Below are 20,234 nucleotides of genomic sequence, written 5' to 3' on the forward strand. Positions count from 1 at the left end.
TGGCTCTTAAAGACCCATTAAATAACTCTTATGGAGCATGTAAGACGCTGAACTAACACATTGTAGTGGTATGTTTGCCAATATTGGTACTGTTCTATGCCTATTATGATGCAGTCTACATAAAATGAAGTTTACTTGTCGGACCTTAAACGGGTAACAAATATGATCCTGTGATTTACTACAAAGTTGAAATTCTAATCTGGGTAATCTATGTACCACATTGAAGAAGCTAAATAAAAAAATGAGTCTATATAGCTTAATGTAAAATGTTGCTGGATGGTAATGAGTACCACGTAGCTGTGAATTGTAACATCATGATACATCTTTTCAGTTGTTAAAAAGAGACTGGAACACAAGCTAGCCTACTTCATGTTGAGTTTAGATTCCGTTACTATGGAAAACATATAATTTACAAAAAATTGTAATGAAAGTTACCTGTTACAATAGAATAGATGCCGGTATGCCAGATTACAATTAAGCTTAATCCACATATATGTATGACAGTACCGAGCCATCATAGATCCCTCGCCTATGGCGTCATTTTGACTATTTTAAAAGTGATTGGGAAGGTTTGGATAGTGAACAAATATTGGGGTTTTGTAGTACAGACTTTTCAGAAAAAAAGAAAAAAATGTTGATTAAGTTTTTGATGGTGATTGTTTTTGATTTTTACTTGTGAGGCGTGTTGTTATAGGGAGTAGATAGAGTTTGTACAAAATTTTTGAAGGCCCTTTTTATGCCCTTTCCACTGTTTTATATCACCCTGTATATTATAAGGTCAAATCTTAATAAATTGTGCCTACTCAATGATACTGAGAAGAAAGAAGGAAATGATGAAGACTCTTTCAAAGCATTGAAAATAGATGTTAGAAAGAGCTACATCACAAGGACAGTTTAAACAAGGTCATGTAATATCTGTAACCTCACGAGTGGACTGCTTCAATCGTTCCATGGTTTAATCTTTAGACATCAGGGTTTGGTCTATGTACAAATATCTTTGAAAATTCTTGAACACGAGTTTAAATAGTAGGTTTTTTTACCAATTTGCCTATATAGTGTGTTTGTCGTAGCTTTCGGGCAAATTTTTCCATACATTATACTTGTTCCACGTGTGGGAAGGTATGTAACTCTTGCTATGTTGAACGGAGGGCATATTGTTACTTTCAGAGTAGACTAATATTTTGCTAACGAGGGTGACCTGTACTTTCTTGTCTATTAACGTATAGGCTATATATATATATAGTGAACGTGAAGTAGGTTGCTTTTTGATATTTCGCATATTGTAACAGGTATGTCAAGAGAAAGAAAAAAATGACAAAAGGGACCGATTCCGTCTTCAGAGTGTTTTCCCCTCAGCGTCTTCATGCTTTTATGTTTCTTTCTTTGGTATTTCAATGCCTCGTTATAATCAACACCTGCAACTGTTTTGTTAGGCAGTTCAACTGTATTCAAGGGTACTGAAGCGAGAGGTCAATTGACTTTCGAGGAGTTAGCTATCAAGTTATATGGCTGCGACACAGAAACTTCCTTGTGTGCTGGCTAATTTGTAGAAATCATTAAGTTCATTTTTGAATTGTATCGTGCAAGGAATGCCAAAGAAAAAATGATTTGCATCAAGTTGCTACAGATATTGATTTGCATCTTTATTGCAAATGCAGGTAAGTTTGAATTTAAATGCTGGGTGCTGGCAGGGCCAGGCAGTTAATTATGGGGTGGTCAATAAACCAAAGGGTTGGTGCATAGTTATTGTGTGGTTAGTCGTATTACACAGTAGTATTAAAAATGATTAAATGCATAAAAAATAAAAAATAATGTTAAATATATTTATATAAAAGGATCACATTTATTTTAGTTTTCATTTGTTGTTTTGTATAATTTCAGAACGAATTCCCATCACCATGGTGACAACGCATCCGTTTCAAGCTGAATCCAGGAATCCTTTTCCTGAGTATTATTGCTACTTGAGTTCCATGGATAAAGATGCTGTGGTTTCTTCCACAAGGGTGTTAGAGACAAGAGCTAATAATGATAATAAAAATGTTAATAATAATCCAGCCCCACCCATGCCTGTCGTGCAACAGGGTGCTATGTATCCACCTGATAGCGCTGTGTACAAGGTGACTCTTAATTTTGGGGGTACTTCTGCAAATGCTTTTGCCTACGGAACATTTTCCTGTGATGCTTCCAGATCTGGAAGAGCAGACAGCACTGTGTCCAACATTCTCATGAACTCAGAGTGTGAGTATTACTCTTGGTACACATGGTTTATGCAGCAGGGAATGATGTAGTCAACCAATTCTTTGTAGCATTTTGAAGGTTGTGCATTTTGTTTGTTCCAAATTAGTATGGCTTCAATGTACAGAAACCGGAAATGACAAAAAAGAGGGGCGAAGATTACCACCTAATATCATTTTGCATAAAGTTATTTAGAACGTACATGTTTCGATCAATTGTTGCTTAGTGGTTATAATTTTCCCTCTTGTCAATCATTATATAATTACTTGTTCATTTTCCTACTCAAATTTACTTCTCCAGTGCATAAAATGGTATGTAGTATTTTGTCTAAGGAATTTGACACAGTGATCAAAATATTTCTCCTTTGATAATTAGTTTTATGTCTGTATTTCTAGATCAATAAGAGACATTTTCAACTACTAGGCTGTCTGTAGATAATCCAAAATTCAAATTAAATTCAAATTAAACTGTAGTCTATTTCCTTTCATTCCTCTCATTACCTGTCTCCTATTCATTTTGTACGTACACCGTACAGTACATCTAACTTTGCCTTAGAACTGGTAGCATCCCCAATGACCGTCTCTTAAGGTCGGTGCCCTCCGAATCTACCACCATTCAGAAATGTCATAACACGTTTGTCCTCACAGTTCTACTGTGTACTAATGATCTTCTGTTTATACAGCTTATACTTACCCAGAGGATGGTTTAGTTACGCAGACTGTAAACATGGATGACAGAGGTGTACAGATTAGAATGGATGGAGCACAAGATGTAAACAGATGGCACAGAAATAATCTGATTGATATACTTGGAAATCGCAACTTCGATTTCACTGGAATGAACCTGATTCTCAACTTCAAGTTAAACATCAGTAAGAGCAAGGATGAAGGATTCTACCAAACCCTCAGTGGTTCTTTAAATAGACAAGACTCACGTCACGGTCTGAAGAGATTGATTGTCAGAAGTAAGTACAATAACGTGTTGGTTTTGGACATTCTACAGTTGAGTAATGCATATTATTATCAGTTTATTGGTGTGAATTTTGAATAGTAGTAATTTTTATAATAATATCATCCAAAGCTGAGTCACAATTATGGGAGATAATGCATTTTGAGAAAAACTTGTCAAAAGGGTTGGACCCTTTCATTTCAGAAGTGATTGAGAAAATTTTTTTCACAGAATTACAAAATATAATATTTAGTAAGGTACATTCTGAACATTTCTTTTCGAAAACCTCTGTAGCTCTTTTGGTGTCAGTTTATTTCACAAAAAGTTGCTATAGTTGATTAAAAAATACATGGTAGCTTAGTTGTGCCCAGTGAAGTTAAAAATATTTATAGGCTTGATAGTATTTTCATATTAATATTAATAATAATAATTGCAAAGGGATCACCATTTAGTTCTCAATTAGCCAGATTCCCTGTGAACTCGCTCCCTCTGTCTATTAGAAATTCGATTTCTGTAGTTTAAGGTCCAAGTTATTATGTTTCTTTTTAATCAGGTTTTCTTAATATGTTATAGTGTAATCTTAGCTGTTTTGTAAGAAAAGGTTAAGATCGTTGCTCTTACAGAGTTGTATTTGGCGCTGTATAAATTATGTATTCTTATTATTTGTTCTTAGTAGACTGTACCAGGGTAGAACTTAATAGCTGGTTTGTAACAAGTGACCATTTTCTAGATGTTTTCATTATATTTTACTGTTCTGTATAAAGTAAATGGTTTGTTACAATACATCTTTCTTAGGCTGTCCATCCAATCACTGGGCCCCTCCTACATGCTATGGTGTCTGTGACAATTGTTACAATGGAGGAATTTGTGATGATGAGACAGGGAGATGTATCTGTCCTCCGGGATTCATGGGAGCAAACTGTCTGACAGGTTTGTTTATGACTATGTCATGTTTACTTGTATTCTTTGATTGACAAGTTATCTTTCCTCGTTAATGATATGATCTGTAATGTCATGAGTCTGTTGTATTTAGCTTTGGTTCTGATGTGCTTACGTTGCCTATGATGTGATGAAATGAAATTTCCTGATACCTAATCTCATTGTTGAGGCAGGCTATACCTGTCCCTCATGGTAGTGAAATGTACAAGGTGTAGCCATGGTGCGAATTGACCTACTGTAGCTATCTTTGTACTTTGCAATAATATTATTGTGAAATGTCTTTCTATGGAAGTGTTAAAGATTACTTTCTGTTTAGATAATACTTTTTTTTTACCACTTATCATGTCATGTTGTAGATAATATTTTGTTCTGTTCATCCTCGGTGTATAATGTTATCTGTCTTAAACGTGTTACCAATAATTTGTATATTCGCTGTGCTAAAAATGTGAAGGTTACACCATTACACCAAGCTTGTGGGTTTGATATTCTATTCGGTACTGTATGTGCTTTGCATCAATACGGTAGTTAGTTTGATCGTAGTTAGCCTTTACTTTTTAAGTTACACAAATAAACGGAACTTTTGGCAAAACTGAACTTTCCTTTGTTGTGTCATCACCTCTTCTTTTGCACAGCATGTAGTGATGATCAGTTTGGTCTGAGCTGTGAATTTCGATGTACCTCTGATGATTGTAAAGGTCTGCAATTTTGTCTCTTGGATCCATATGGCTGCAGGTGTGGTGCTGGATGGAAAGGCCTTGACTGTCTTACAGGTAGTCTCAGGGTTATACATATAGGAGTGGGGTGCCCCTTGGACCTCTAGGGCTTGAAATACACTAAACAGAACTTTACGAAAAAGTCCTCTTTTTGAAAAAGCATTCTGCAACGTTGTTCGAACAGCCACTCCAGTCGGTCCGCATTAAAATGAGGCGGTCCCATTCCATATTCTTTTTGAAAAAATGGTTAATGTACGCCCCTAAATAAGTTGTGACAGTGACATTCTTTACATGATAATAACATTCTGCAATGAATTCCGAACAATGCCATATAGGCAAGTATTGTGTTGAATCGTGCTGAAGTAACTAGTTCATATTTTTATTAGGCGTGTCATTCGGTTATAACCGCTCAACTGTTTTATCTAGCTTGATTACTGACCATGCCAGGCTGTCACATTTATAAATGTTGATGTCCAGTTTACAGTAGGGTCTATCCTGTGGTACCTTGCCCTGGCTTGGAAAATCTTGAACTACTGATGTATATCTCCAGGAATCTGTTCTAACACTTCTGTTCTCAGATAAAAGTTAGAAAGCCTGAACGTTCCAATCCTAGCAAGATTTTCTTCAAAGGCAAAACAGATATAGACAAAAAGGATAGACGCTAAAGTGGAATAATGACTAATGAAAGGAGTAGAAAATGACAGGACAGTGGATACGAGATAAAAGGTCAAAAAACGGTTCTCAAGATGAAAGGTTTAAGAAAATTTCTACCCAGCTCACTTTGTACCATGTTAAATTTGAAAAAAAAATAGGCTTCCAAATGACTCAATGATAAGTTCTTAAGTACATTCTGGTCTTATCTGCTCAAAAATACAGCCTGTGGATCTTCCAAATTTGGTGCCAGCTGTCTTCAAGAATGTAATTGTGATGGTACATGTGATAGGTTTACTGGTTCTTGCAGTGGAAGCTGTGAGTCAGGATGGGGAGGCTTCAACTGCCAAAGTAAGTTACGTAAGGTATCATATGTTTGTAAACATAAATATTATTGGAAAAACAAATTCTCATAGATGTTTCAGTCATTTCGTAACATTTATTTGGTATTGAATAATCATTCCATCAAGGAGGATAAAGCCTAGCAATTTCTTGTTGTAAATTTGATATACATGGGCGAAAAAGTGTCATAATATCACTTCTCTCCAAAGCAGGCGCGGCGGAACGGAAAAATTATTGGGAGGGGGGGGGGGGCTAATATGTGGAGACTATCTAAGCGGAGCGCCACCATCGGTTGGCGCGGAGCGTACAAAATTTTTTTGGGTTTTTCAAACCCCCCAGATGACCGGAAACGGCACTTCCCGAATGTTTTATGCTGCGAATACCTAGCCCTAAAACATGGGCCTCAAGTCTGCAATTTCTCAGATTGCACGTAAAAATCTGTAAAAACATTGTAATTTTTATATTCGATGGTGTTTTAAGAGAGTAGCTATTACTCGACGTGTACTCGCAAAGACGTTTTTGAGTGTAGTAAATTACTACTTGCAATTAAATGCAATAATTACAAGGGCGTCGGAAGCTATTTTTGATTGGTACGGCGATTCAGAGTGTGGCCAACTATCTTAATTATCGGGGGACGTTTGGTAGGTTAAACTAATGGAGAAAATTTTGAAAATATGCCTCCCAGATTGCAGGAAATGGCACTTCCCGAGCTTGAAAACAAGACCCCTGCCATGCCAGAGTAGTCACATTTAGCCTATAGTTGCCGTCATTATTATTGAAAATTATTGAAACATATACCTCCGAGATTTTTTTCCCCATTTTTTAGTCCTACTTTTTTTTTTGCGTCGTGAATATTGGTCCGGCGTTCGCCGGACCTGCCCGTACCGGCTCCGACGCCCCTGAATTAAATAAATGTCATAAGAAAAAACAGAAAGCATTTCTTAATGTCAACAAATGGGTAATTCCAAAACCATGTGCAGTTGCCAACAAATTTCTATGACCTAGCACTGTCATCATGTCATGAATGCATGTACCCTATACAGTACAGGTGAAATGCTAATATTGTGTTTTTGTTCGTTTAATAATTGATTGCGTTTAAACATAAAGCCATGTTCCACGCCTTGCGTAGTGTAAACGCAAATGTTGATGAGTGTAGCGTTTAGCTTATTACCCTCTTATTTAAAACACTAATATTCGATAAGGCATGATACAGACAATCAATTATCATATTTAATTATTACACCTATATAGTATACGTGTGCATCGGACAGATCGACAAGTATGCATTAAAAAATGGGCAGATGCACGTTTCGGAGCCTTGGTAAATATTGGGGGGGGGGGGGCTTATCATGCATTTGCCCCCTCAACTTTTTCATTGGGGGGCTCAGCCCCCCCCCCCCCCCCCCCAAGCCCCCCCCCCCCCGGTTCCGCCGCCACTGCTCCAAAGTAGCCTAATAACACTTGACAATGAAAACTTAATAGCGCTTGTCGACTATGGATCATGTCCAGTTGTATCTGCAGTGATTTTTATTGTTTAATTGCATTATCAGAGTCCACCGGGTGTCAAATCACTAAAATTATTAATGCATTCCTCATGACTGGTCCATCTGTATAACTCCAGATGGCCTTCTCAATTAACAGGATCATTCCATATGAATTGTTCATTGGTTAACCGTAATTATGTTCATTAATACGGCTTGTTAGCTGTTACATCTTCACAACATAAAATCAGAGATTTTAACCTTTGTCCGTGATTATATTCTGTTTCATCATGCATATGTCCTCTTTCACTTCAACCTACCCAGAGAAATATAAATTGTGCAGCAAAACCATATTCCAGTTAAGGTGATGTAGATCTTTCTTTTCTTCACTTAACAGTTCCAGATGTTTGTCCAGTTGGGTACTATGGGCCTAACTGTACATCAATTTGTAACTGTAGAAATGGTGTCCAATGTGATACTCTGACAGGAGAATGTCCTAACCAGCAGTGTGGTCCAGGGTATGTGGTGCCCCCCGCGAGTGTGACTTGTCAAGGTGTGTTTCATGCAATATGTAAAGGATCTACTTCATATAACATTCTGTGGAGATTATTATTAATGTTTACAGCAAGTCAAGTAAAGGTTAGCCACATAAGTCTCATTTTTTTGTTAATTTATACAGAATGCCAGGGAGCCTACTTTGGTCAGTTGTGTCAGGAGGAGTGTCATTGTGCTGAGGAAGCTTGTAACAAGCTGAATGGTCAATGCTGTGGTCAGTGTAAGCCTCAGTGGGTGGATGCATCCCAGTGTCTAGTAGGTCAGTTGATCAGCTGGAGTTTTCATTCCTGTGTATAAAGTGCTCAAGTTTTTGCAATTCTTGTGTTTTATGCATGCAGTGATGTTGTAAAAGCAAGTCAGACGTGGAAAATTATGCATCATGTTATTTTATGAGCAGATCTTTACATATGCAAGTTAGTATATATTGTAGTTCTCAAGTGATAATTTAGCCATGCAGTGGAAGGCAAGAGACTATGAAACACTTGGAGTAGCAGTTGGAAACAACTATTGACAGAAATTGTCTTTAATGACCTACCAATCCTTCAAGCTTTCGAAGTCAGGTTTTGGTCGATGAGATGAATCTAACTTTACTTTGCATGTCTTTTTTTTTCTTTCAAGGCTTTGAAGAAGCCACTTCATCTAAGATAAATCCTGGAACAAGTACTGATGTTATTTGTGTTCTTCAGGGTTCTAGTCTTCTGCGTGCTGGTTTATCGTTACATTTATCAAGAGAGGAAGCCCAACTAGTGAGCAATGGTATTCAAGAACTAACTGCCTTTTCCGTTGGAGATGTGTATACAGGAGAGTTTAGAGCAGATAATGTAACTGATAGAGACAAAGTCTTCTGTCTGGTCGTTGATCAAGAAGATGAAATTGTAGCTGTCCTGGGTACTACAGTGAATGAGTATGGTAAGTAGTAATGCACATCATGAACTATCTGCCCCAATTTAAAAATATAAAACTGTAACAAATCCAATGAATGTTATGATATAATTTATTCGCTTTTGATCAATTTCTGCTGCTGTATGATAGAATTGTAATCACCGCAAACTGTTGATCTGCTTTAATAAACTGATCTTGAGGACAAGCAAAGTTATCAAGTTATAAGTTATCAAGCAAAGTTCACACAAAGACACACTAAAATTCCATAGCTAGAAATTTGACAAAGAAGTGGAAATTATGCATATATGAGAGTGTCACACTGGCATCTAACTTGGTATCTCAAAGAAGAATACTTGGGTGGATCTACACTGATTATCAGGACACAATCTTATTGTTTTCAGAGGAGAGCAAAGTTCATCTCCATTTAGTCAGTAGATATCAAAATTGCATTTTTTGTAAAGTATATTGTAACTAAATGCATCTGTATAAGCATGCACAGATTGAAAATTGTTTTGTTTGTTCTATCGATTGGCAAGATGAGACACCTAGTTCAGTTATATTCCTTGTCACAAATAATTTCTCCCAAGTATGACTATTGCCTACACATTGGACTACTTTAAACTGCCCATCTTTCTCATTTTCTATGATTTTTCGGCTTGTTCAATCATTCCTCCATATTGTTACCATCCATTGTTAACCGTATTCATCTGAACAGTTTTTGAGCCCTTCTTATTTATCTATTGTCTTCCCCAGTTCTTCCTGTTTTGACTTCTCCACCCAGTCTTCTTCATGCTAATGTGTCTCTTATTGCAATCGAGTGGAGCGCCTGGGATGCAGTCAAAGATATGGGTGAGCCTCCCATAGTGGCTTACATCCCTTACTATAGGAAAATATCAACCAAGGAATGGATAGCAGGACCTATCAATAACACCTCTTTAACATTTACTGTTGTGAATCTTGACAGTGATACACTGTATGTGTTTAGTGTAGCTGCTGTCAGGGAGGGTGAGAATGGTGAAGGCCCCAGAAGTCCAGAGGTCAGCTTCAGAACTCATTGTGATGGTAAGTACTAACCTCCTAATACTTGCATTGCAAATTTGAATATCTGTGGTGATATGACAACTGTTGTTTTACATATTGATTAGGCTCCAGGTATGTCTCATTAAACATGTGCTATCGTGTAAGCTAGGCAGTCTCTGATATTTATAAAGCTATGGCAAAAAAATGTGAGGGTACTTATTGGTGGTTGTGATGAAGAATAAAAATCATATATTTTAATGCAATATGATGTCGTAGAAAATGAAATTAATCAATTTCCATTAGAACTTTGACCACAAAGAAGTACAAATATATGAGTTATAAAAATGGAACTGGATGCCTGGTGTTAAAAAAATCAATATGAATATATAATCAAAAGGGTAAAGATGATCCATGAGATGGTATAAATATGTGATATACAGAGTTAATGAAAAGTGAGTCAGTCTCCAGCAGGGAGTTGATGGTGTATAACACTCTTTGATATTTAATTTTTAGTTGCAGAAATCAGCCCAGTTGATGTTGTTGCTTATCTTGATGTCATAAGCAATGCTGTCAATGTTTCTTGGCAGGTTTGTAAATTTGTTTTAAATATATCAGTACACCGTTTTGCATATTTCTACAAAGACCTCAGCTAGATGGTTTGGCCCTCGGTGCAAAATTAACATTTTTGCAGTTTCATGTCACTTTCTGGATTAATATTAGGTTTAGTTACGCAGCAAGTGAGTATGTCAAAAAGTGATGAATAAATTATTTTAGTTTCAATTCCAAGTCGTTTTGTTGTGGCAGACAATGTACTATGTATAATGAATTTACCAGGCTGGAGGTTGTTTGATCATAAATTTAACATATTTTGGCATACTCAAACCTTCCCTTACTCCATGAAGTGAATCACAATTGGCACTCTGTGATGTCACACAGCTAGTTAATGTTAAAATGTTGTTTTTATAAGTTTATTATCTTCAATTTGATGGATTAGTCAAATGTGAACATTTGAAGTATCTGCTTGGCTGTCAGTGTTCTCTGTATTAAGAATTTCTTCAAAATGTAACACTTCTACTAACATATTATTTTCCTCTGTATATTAATCATGAAAATATTGTAAAGAAAAACAACTAAATTTTAGCTCAATTGTCTGGATTTCATGCACTTGTAGGATGCATTCACGAAAATATCAACAAATTTGAAAACTCTGTATTTTTAAGTAAATAAAGTTTGTGGATGTGGGTATGCAGCCAATACAGGTATATCATTGGCAAATTTCGTTTTAAAAAATGGTGTCTATTGATAATCAATTTGAAATTTGCAGTCACAATTTGTAGATAAAGAACAATTTCTAAAACTAAACGATTTACATATTGTGAAACGTACATCAATTGTTGTAAAACTATGAATTAGAAAAATGTCTGTTAACTATCCTACTGTGAATGGTAGGATGTGGATTGAACGAATGCTTAGCAAATGTTATCATGATGTGATAAGTTTTACTATAAGTAGACAGTGCTCAACATCAATTTATTTCAACTTCCAAAAGTGTGTGATGTATTAATAGTTTTGTCCTTCATAGCTTCACTGACACTTAATACTGCGATTGTTCTTCGTGATGGTTTGGATTTCGATAGATTCCTGAGGATATCGTTTGCACCACTGGTATTTTATTCTTCAACATCTATGTGGAGGAAGTTGGCATTGCTGGGAATCCTAAACTACACAAAAGAATAGGTGATATTCGCTGGGCTATCCTCAAAAACCTGAAGAAAGGAAATTACACTTTCCTGGTTACCTTCACAATAGACACCGAGAGTGATTTCAGTGAGACTAGTGAGGTAATATCAATTGTGGAGGACTTGACAGGAACACCGGATGCAACCACTATTCCAGGCACTACAGGTATCTCATGGACATGCTTCTTCTTTTTTTCATAATGGTGTATAGTATATAATGGGGGGCGTTGTGGTCAAGGTAGTGGACTGGTGATCTAAGGATTACAGGTTCAAGCCCTGACCAGATCATTGTGTTGTGTCCTTGGGCAAGGCACTTTATCTCCATTGCCTCTCTTCACCCAGGTGTATAAATGGGGACTTGCGAGGTAACTTGTAAATATAGTTGCGACGTGCGCCGGTTTGTGGCTGCACGCTATGGGAAGTCCCCTGTGGAACACGTGGTTGTGGTGCCCCAGGAGAGATTGATTGAATTGCTCACACTTTCGTGTGTAGGAGTGACAAGTTACCAATGACCATGGCTAAGTTGTCAAAGCGCTATGATCTCGATGTAGCAACGCTATATAAGTGTCTAATATGTATGTATGTATGATCAATTTGAAATTTAGATAATGTCAAGATAATGTATGTGTTTTAGATCCTCCTGCAAGCAGGAACTTGCGAAGAAGCCATCATTGGCTTTATCAAAGCCGCAAGCTGACCAAAGTCAGTCTCTTAGATTCATATTTAACGTCCGTGATTATGAATTGTCAATAACTCTGTAACTGGACGTAATACGTTAATCTTGGAGTGAATCGAACTGGGGACATTATTATGGAAAGGCACCGTCGTTAACCACTGACCTAAGGCTCCACTAATGAATAATGAACAACTTCTAAAACTCAAACAATTTACAGATTATGAAACGAATGTCAATTGTCAGAAAAACTGTGAATGAAAGTCACAAACTTGCTTAGAATCTTTTGAAAGCTACAGCTTTGTTGTTTGAGTATGATCCTCTTCTCTACCCTTCTAGCTCTCCTAATATTTGTTAACTATTTGGTCATCCATTAATAATGAATGACTGTCTAATTTGGGGGCATTTTGTATAGTATGCTCATGTTTTGACATTATCACTCTTTGGGAGGTACAGTAGTTGTCATGTTTGGTACAACAACTGATTCAATAAACAAATCAATTGGTGCATTGGAATAGACTTGATTGTGGGGTAAGACAACCAGTAACCAACATGAATGCGATTGCAGTGTAGTTCTGATGGTCCAAAAATATTACCAAATATATACTGTCATAAATTGCCCTTTTATATAGATCACCAGCTTATCAAACCAAAGTTTTAAGTTTTCACAGTTAAATCAGAATGAAATTGAGTTAAACAGGATTTGTATTTCGTCATTCTCTAAGTTAAAGTAATGTCACAAATTACTGTTGTGTTTGTATGTATGTATGTGTGCGTGTATGTATGTATTTTACATCCTCCTGCAAGCAGGAACTTGTGAAGAAGCCATCATTGGCTTATCAAAGTCGCAAGCTGACCAAAGTCAGTCTCTTACATTCATATTTAACGTCCATGATGATGAATTGTCAACAACTCTGTAACTGGATGACATACATTAATCTTGGAGTGACTCGAACTCGGGACCTTATGATTGAAAGGCACCAGCATTAACCACTGAGCTAACATTCCTTATTTGACTTCAGATAATAATATTTGTGGAGAAAAAAAATGTAGGTAACCATGACGGTTTGTTTTTCTTGGTAGTCATAATTACATACAATACATTAAATAGCATTTTATTGGTACATTTCTTCAGGTTTTCTCACAACAGCAGGTGGTACAGACACAGGCGTTGTGATTCTCGTAGTAATTCTGATAGTAATCCTTGTCCTCGTGTCTGGAGTGGCAGTTTTCATTATTATGAGGTAACTTTTACCAATAAAATATGCCCTATATATTCCTGCAAAGTTGATATTGTTGCCTTCTTTCTTAGTCAAGTACATTTTGTTCATTTCCAATAGTCAAGAACTTTTCTTTCTCCTGTCCGATATTCAACTTTATTTATGCTCAAGATATTTTTATCTGTATATATACATGATGACCTTTCATAACCATATTTCACTTATGTACTCTACAAGGCCCCTTGAAGTTCTCTTGTTATACTGTAAATAAATGAACAATTGAAATCTAACAGGGAAATTGTAAACAATGGAAAAAGAGCTTGCAAGAAAAGTGGGACTTGAACCAGTTTAGTGAAATCAGGATACAAGGCTTGAGTTTGCTCAAATGGACATGAAGCCACACCAGTCAGTGTCAAAAATGGTAACAGCCCTGATTCTTATATGCAAAGCAAGCTAGACTAGTTAGCAATAGTATGAGAGGTGTGGTAGGTCTTTGGTTTTCACTGATTCAGTTTGTTTCATCCATTCATTTCTGTCCTGCCAATAACATTTTACAGAATTATCTTACACCAAGCACACTGTGTATGCTACTGTTATATTTACTTGTTGTACCTTTTGTTGCATGGAAAATAGAAAGCGCAATACTTATTAAATAATTTTCCCTGAAGTTCTCAAGGTTTTTTCAATATAGAACTATACACACGTAAGAATGTGTACATTGGTAAAGAACATTAATTTAGACTTTGGGAAGAATAAAGAATTAAAGACATACGACTCTAGGCAATAGTAGTACTATACTGTTGAACCAATTGCATTCAGCTGCTACAATGGAGGATCTAATTATTTAGCAGTATGTTGATGTTCTTATGTTTAGGTCAGTATCTAGTTTTCTCTTCAAAATTCTGTTGGTTTTCTTGCATGTTCTGTATCTTCAGAACAAAAAAATCACTTGTAGGAAGAATCAATGAAATATCCTTTCAAAACTTTGTTTTCAGAAAGAGAAAGTTAACTAGAGACAAGGAACAAAATTGCCATGCAAATGTGGGATACAACCAGAATGAAGGTGAGTCTTCAAAGTGATACTTTTCTGTTAATCATGGACAAAAGAGTATGATTAACAAATAAATTAAATCGGAATAGTACCATTTTATTTTTTTGAACGGCATAAAATAATTCATTCATTAAATTGGCGTGGCAAACAATCGTCCATATTGGAGTAAACAGTGTGTAACTAGCAGTAAATAGTTTATTTAAAAGCTGCATGGAACAATTTATTCATTAAATTTGTGAGACACGAAATTGTCTCTTTATAGAATAAACAGTGTGTAACCTGCTTATATAAGTAGCAGCCAATGGTTTTATTCATATAGATCTCTTAGTTAATAGGTAGTTAAAGGGAGTATGCAGTACAACTTTTGAGTATATTTGCATAATGTGACTTGAGGTGGCACAAAGGTATGCTACTGCCCAATCAAGGGAGGATAAAAATGATAAACAAACTTCTACTAAGCAAGCAGGAGTAAATAAATTGTAAAACTTCTAGATGGCCTGACCTGTTTTACTTCAGCAGAATATTATCCAAATTGAGGTACAATCAAGATATTAGAAATGATATATTTTACAGGCATATTGACCGGTAACAATAAAGCATGGATGATAACATTTTAAAATTTTATCATAAAAGTAATGTGTTCTTGTTGTATTCCTGACTATACCGCTATTTCGTGTAGGAGATCTCTGCATGGCCATCCTTGTAAATTTAAGAAGTATGTTGTTTTGTTTTTGTCCAAAGTAAACAAATAACTAACTATGTTGATGTATTTAAAGCTAACTTTTCAATGGTTAAATATTGTTAAGGTCAATAGGGCAGGATAGCCTTTGGCCAGCAGTACAAATAACACTAAATCAATTACAAGCCCTTAATTGGATCTACTTGTGTAAGTAAGGAATCCTGCTTCAGTGCTTTCAAATGTTTTGAGGTGATTCTTCTGCTGCCACAGTACCATCCATATCATTTTATATCATAGTAAGCAATTGTTCATCCCTGCCAAATGCAACCCCCTCAACCTCCTAACTACCACTATAAAGACCCACACTTATCACTGTTGAAGGAACTGGCTACCAAATATAGCCTTAAAACTCATTAACTTCTTCAATAGAGCTATGAAAAACACACTTAATGACATGCATCACCTCTTACTAATTCAACCAGAAACGAATAATATGGGAACTGAATGAAATGGAGATAAAGCACATATCTTTCCCATAGTGAGTCTGCTAGTGTTCTGCTTAACTACAGGAGTTGTTTACAGGAAACTTGACAAACTCAAAAACCGCAGATTTTTCTCCAACCATTTCCTAAAATTTCTGTAAGGTATACATATGGATTTAGTAATGATGTAATTATATCTATCAAGAAGAAACCGATAATCATGAACATGACATTTTACATATATAAAAACAGCAGTTACAGAAGTTCATGAGAAAGGTGTCAGACAGGTAGCTCTAGGCAAGCACTCAAGTGTGATGACAAGCAAAGTTTCCTGCTCTTTACTTACCACCGAACGAATTGTTCATGGTGTTGTTCAAACCTTTGACAAAGCCTGTATGAGGAATCTGTTGTACACAGCTGAATTTGTCATCACAAAAGCCATTGTGTATTGTCATGTTTATAGATAAGTACTATACATATCAGTATAAACAGATTGGTAAACACTTCCTTCAAGAAGTAACTTATAAACCATTCATGTGTAGAGGTAACCTTTGGTATATATTGCTGTTTCTTAGATTCCTGCACAGGAAGGTGTTATTTCCTTGTGATCAATTGTTAAGTCCGTCCTTGCAACATACCTGTAGTATGACTGTGATATAAATTTGATATCAAAAATGTCCTCATTACTATACTAATTGATTTCTTAAAAGCTTTCCCTATAAATACAAATTCTTGATTTTATTGCCAAACTTTGGTCATTATCAAAACAGAATTTTGAATAGCTTTCATTTCAAAGAAATTAAATTCTTTACTAGACTGGAGTAGATAAAATATAATTAAAATCACTGGATTACAGGGAGTGAGAGGATGTGGAGTTTTGGGGTGTGGGGTAGTAAAGACTGGAAAAGCAAAACAATGATCGAATTAATACCAATGTGAGATGGGGAAGTGATGGGATTTGGAGTTGGAGGTTGAAAGATGAGAAGAGGGAATATATGTTTCAACATACCTGACAACTTAACATTCATATAGGTGTTAGAGTGTATTGCACTTTATTTGTACAAAAAAATAAGAGCTACTGTACTGAGCTGAATCCTCTTCTTCTACTTTTTTGTTTTGTTCATAGTTACTCTTGAGTTAGAAAATGCTTACCAAGCAGTAGGAAGCAATGTAGTGAAACCAAACCAGGAAAAAGATCAGTTTCCGGTCAAAACTCTGGGAGATGAAACTGAATCAGAAGATGAGATTAAGGAGGGAGAAAAAACTCAAGAAAGTGATTCTGAAGATAAAGATCATGATAATCTGCAGAAGCCTGATGCGGTCAGGGTGGATAGCCTGCAGCAGTATTTTAATCATAATCTTCAAGAGGGCAGGCTTGAACAGGAGTTCTCAGTGAGTGAACATGTTACAATCTAATTGCTAATGCTGCATAAAATTTAAATGATCTATCTATTGCATGACATATGAGGGCTTTAACTTTCATTAATGGATTTATCATAAGTAATGACTACAGTACATCACTCCTATGGACAATCCTGTCAGTTCAATGATGGGTAAGTATTTTTACTCATAATGAAAGTTACTATCTTCCAAAACCATTATTATTGTTTTAATATATAAGTGTCCTACCTGGACATTCTCACACAATATGTCCTTCAAAATGGAGACTTTGCGACATTCCCTCAATGAAAATTCATTTGTCAATAAAAAATGTTGGAAGGGGGAATAAAAGCATTCTACATGGTCACCGCAGTTTTCTTATGTACATACATAAAAGTTTGTTAATTCAATAGATCCATGTTACTACTCTCTATATTTTATTCATTTATCAGCTGCTCAAATCCAGTAAGCAGTATCCCTGGACTGTTGGTGAGAAGAAGGAAAACAGACAGAAAAATAGATTCAGAAACATGTACACATGTAAGGCATGCATTATTTCCTCCCTTTACCAAAAAAAGTAAATAAATAAATTAAAAATAGATAATATTTATTATTGAGAGTTTAATTTAATAATTCATTATTATTAAAAGTCTACAAATACCAATTGCAAACCTTTTAGTACAAACATGATATTGTTTATATTATAGTTGGAATAAGAAAAACCATACATAGTCCAGGACTGCAACTGATACTAAAATGGACTTGAAAATGTACAGTAAAAAAAAGAAAAATATTAAACCAGAGTTTAGGGTAAAATGGTTTATTAAAATATTCTACCATAATTTCTCCCTACCCTTTAGATGATCATAGTCGAGTCATTTTGAAAACAATTGCTGAAGACGACCACTCGGACTACTACAATGCTTCCCACATAATGGTAAGGAGGGGCATGACATTTCATGTATGGTATTATTTTGACTTTTCAGGATTGGCTCCTTTTTTTTCTTGATATGATACATAACATTATGAAATAGAAGACAGACAAAAAGGATTTGTCATATACTAGCAAGTATGTGCAAAATGTGCCAGATCTATATTTGATACTTATCTGTAGTTGAAATTTCAAATTGCATTTTGTAGAATCATTCAGGAGTGGATTTATCATTGGGAGACAAGGATCCAGGGCCCAGACATGTATGCAGCAATCCAAAGCATCAAACGCTGTAAGGAATGAATAGATAGTTGTGTATATTTATAACATGTTGAAGACTTTACTAGTGTGGGGTATGTTTTACTTGCCACAGCAAGTAACATAGTAGGAGATCCCTAGAATCTGGTAGAAGGCATGCTGAAAATGTAATTTGTGGTAGTAGTTCAAATAGCTTATGAATACATAACTCATCTTATATCTACCCATGGATAGATAGTACTTTTAATTCTTTAGATAAATTTGTACATAGCATATGTGCCCATATAAAAATTGTATTACTTCGTACACAGCACAGTACTTGATTTGTAGCAGCTGTGCAAAAAAATTCATTAAGTGTTTGTAAAATCATGAAAATTTAAATAGTCATAGTGTGCTTCTATTTTCTTATAATAATATGTAGTCAACATGAACTTGTAAAGAGTTGTACTGATTTCATAGTCAGCACTGTGAAATAAAATTGAAACCAATATGGATATGTTGATGGAGAATCATCTACAATTTAAAGAAAGTTAGTAACCAAATGGTAATGTAAATTAAGAGATGACCTCAGCTGTTCACTTTAACATCTGGGACTGATCTTTCACATTGTGCATTTCTTTGCACCTTATCACGAGTCTTTTGCTAGTTTTTGTAGAGTTTAATTTTAGTATTTGGTCTTCTGTTTTGTCCCCTTAGACTCCTGATGAGAAGAAGCTATTTATCGCTGCTCAAGGTAAGACATGAGGATTACAGCTGAGTGAATCAAAAATACACTAGAACTACTTGACATGCAAATCATCTTTGTTGCACCGGCTAAAAATTTACATAACCCAGCAATCCTTCCTTAATATATAAGCTATGATGCATTTGACATTTTAGCTTCAAAGTTTATTTCTCAAGTCCTCTAAGTAGTATCCCGGCATGTTTATAGAATTACATTGTGCTCATCTACTGTCTTGGTAGTGGGATCTTATTAAATCTGTTGTCTTTACATATAATATGGCATTGCCTGGATAATATTGCATCATATCAAACTGTTCTTTCTAAGTAAAAAGAATGTCCTAGAAGGTTGGAGGAAGGATCTTTGCACTCTGTACAGATATGAATCTGCTGTGTACGAAATTTATGATGGCAGTCACCAACTATTGACACATTTATATTGTCCTCTTACACCTTACAGGTCCAAATACAGCTTCATTAAATGATTTTTGGAGAATGGTGTGGTCTAAAAATGTCTCCACAATTGTTATGGTAACAAACCTGATTGAGAAAGGAAAGGTAACTTATATTTTTTTTTTCTCGTACCTTTATAGCATTACAAGCCATCACAACTTTGCCACTTAGGAAGAAAATATTTACTTTGTTGGGGAATTCTACTATGAAAACGATTTCTAAAGAAGCAATCAGGATCTGTTGCATTGTCAGCAACTTACAATAGAGATTTAGGGTGTGAAGTATTTAATTGTTGTGGTGTTGACACTTACTAACAATACAAAGAAGTGACACTTCGATGAACTAGGAACTAAAATCTGGTCTGGTTTGTGACCTTTATATACTCAAATTAGGACACGGATCATGTGTTATTTATAAAACTCACACGTTTAAGTTTAAAAAGGGTAGTTTTAGTTGTGAAATACTCCTTAAATATGACTTTTGCCAGTGTTTGGCACACACTACTACTTCATAAGTGCATTTAGTGGTGACTGTTAAATATGATGTAATGGTTTTTCACACAGCTAATGGCATTAATCTGCCTATGCATAACATCTTCATCGTAATACAATTGAAAACAATCATATGTCAAGTAGAGAAAAAAATTATAGTATTATGGAAACTCATTTGAAGTCCCTGAATTACATTTAAATCTAGTTTTCATTGGTAGCCAGGCAGACAGACTATGGTGACAATGTCTTCTAACATATTTTCATTTGCAGATGAATATTTTTCTGATTTTAGAATTAAAAAATATTATATTGGTGTTATAATTGAGTAGAACAAATATCATTTTTATGCAAAAGTTTCAAAGAAATTGTTACTGCTATGTGCAGTAGAGTA

General features: G+C 35.5%; 1 protein-coding gene across 2 annotated transcripts in view; it reads left to right on the forward strand.

Moving 5' to 3' along the window:
- Positions 1-1,424: 1,424 nt before the first annotated feature.
- Positions 1,425-20,234, forward strand: part of LOC139982446 (uncharacterized) — a 28,606-nt gene continuing 9,796 nt past the window's right edge. The window contains exons 1-19 of one of the 2 annotated variants that reach the window (XM_071995325.1): positions 1,425-1,658; positions 1,882-2,238; positions 2,918-3,199; positions 3,979-4,113; positions 4,755-4,892; positions 5,712-5,837; positions 7,707-7,862; positions 7,989-8,123; positions 8,483-8,773; positions 9,500-9,808; positions 10,280-10,353; positions 11,404-11,671; positions 13,314-13,422; positions 14,394-14,461; positions 16,737-17,002; positions 17,443-17,530; positions 17,851-17,927; positions 18,876-18,912; positions 19,360-19,457. In XM_071995325.1, coding sequence (XP_071851426.1) covers positions 1,604-1,658; positions 1,882-2,238; positions 2,918-3,199; positions 3,979-4,113; positions 4,755-4,892; positions 5,712-5,837; positions 7,707-7,862; positions 7,989-8,123; positions 8,483-8,773; positions 9,500-9,808; positions 10,280-10,353; positions 11,404-11,671; positions 13,314-13,422; positions 14,394-14,461; positions 16,737-17,002; positions 17,443-17,530; positions 17,851-17,927; positions 18,876-18,912; positions 19,360-19,457 — 3,069 coding nt within the window. In that variant the 5' untranslated portion in view covers positions 1,425-1,603. The remainder of the gene's footprint in view (positions 1,659-1,881; positions 2,239-2,917; positions 3,200-3,978; positions 4,114-4,754; positions 4,893-5,711; positions 5,838-7,706; positions 7,863-7,988; positions 8,124-8,482; positions 8,774-9,499; positions 9,809-10,279; positions 10,354-11,403; positions 11,672-13,313; positions 13,423-14,393; positions 14,462-16,736; positions 17,003-17,442; positions 17,531-17,850; positions 17,928-18,875; positions 18,913-19,359; positions 19,458-20,234) is intronic. The other variant, XM_071995333.1, reaches the window with a different exon arrangement.

The sequence above is a fragment of the Apostichopus japonicus genome, chromosome 2 (assembly GCF_037975245.1).
Source record: "Apostichopus japonicus isolate 1M-3 chromosome 2, ASM3797524v1, whole genome shotgun sequence".
NCBI classification, from domain to species: domain Eukaryota; kingdom Metazoa; phylum Echinodermata; class Holothuroidea; order Aspidochirotida; family Stichopodidae; genus Apostichopus; species Apostichopus japonicus.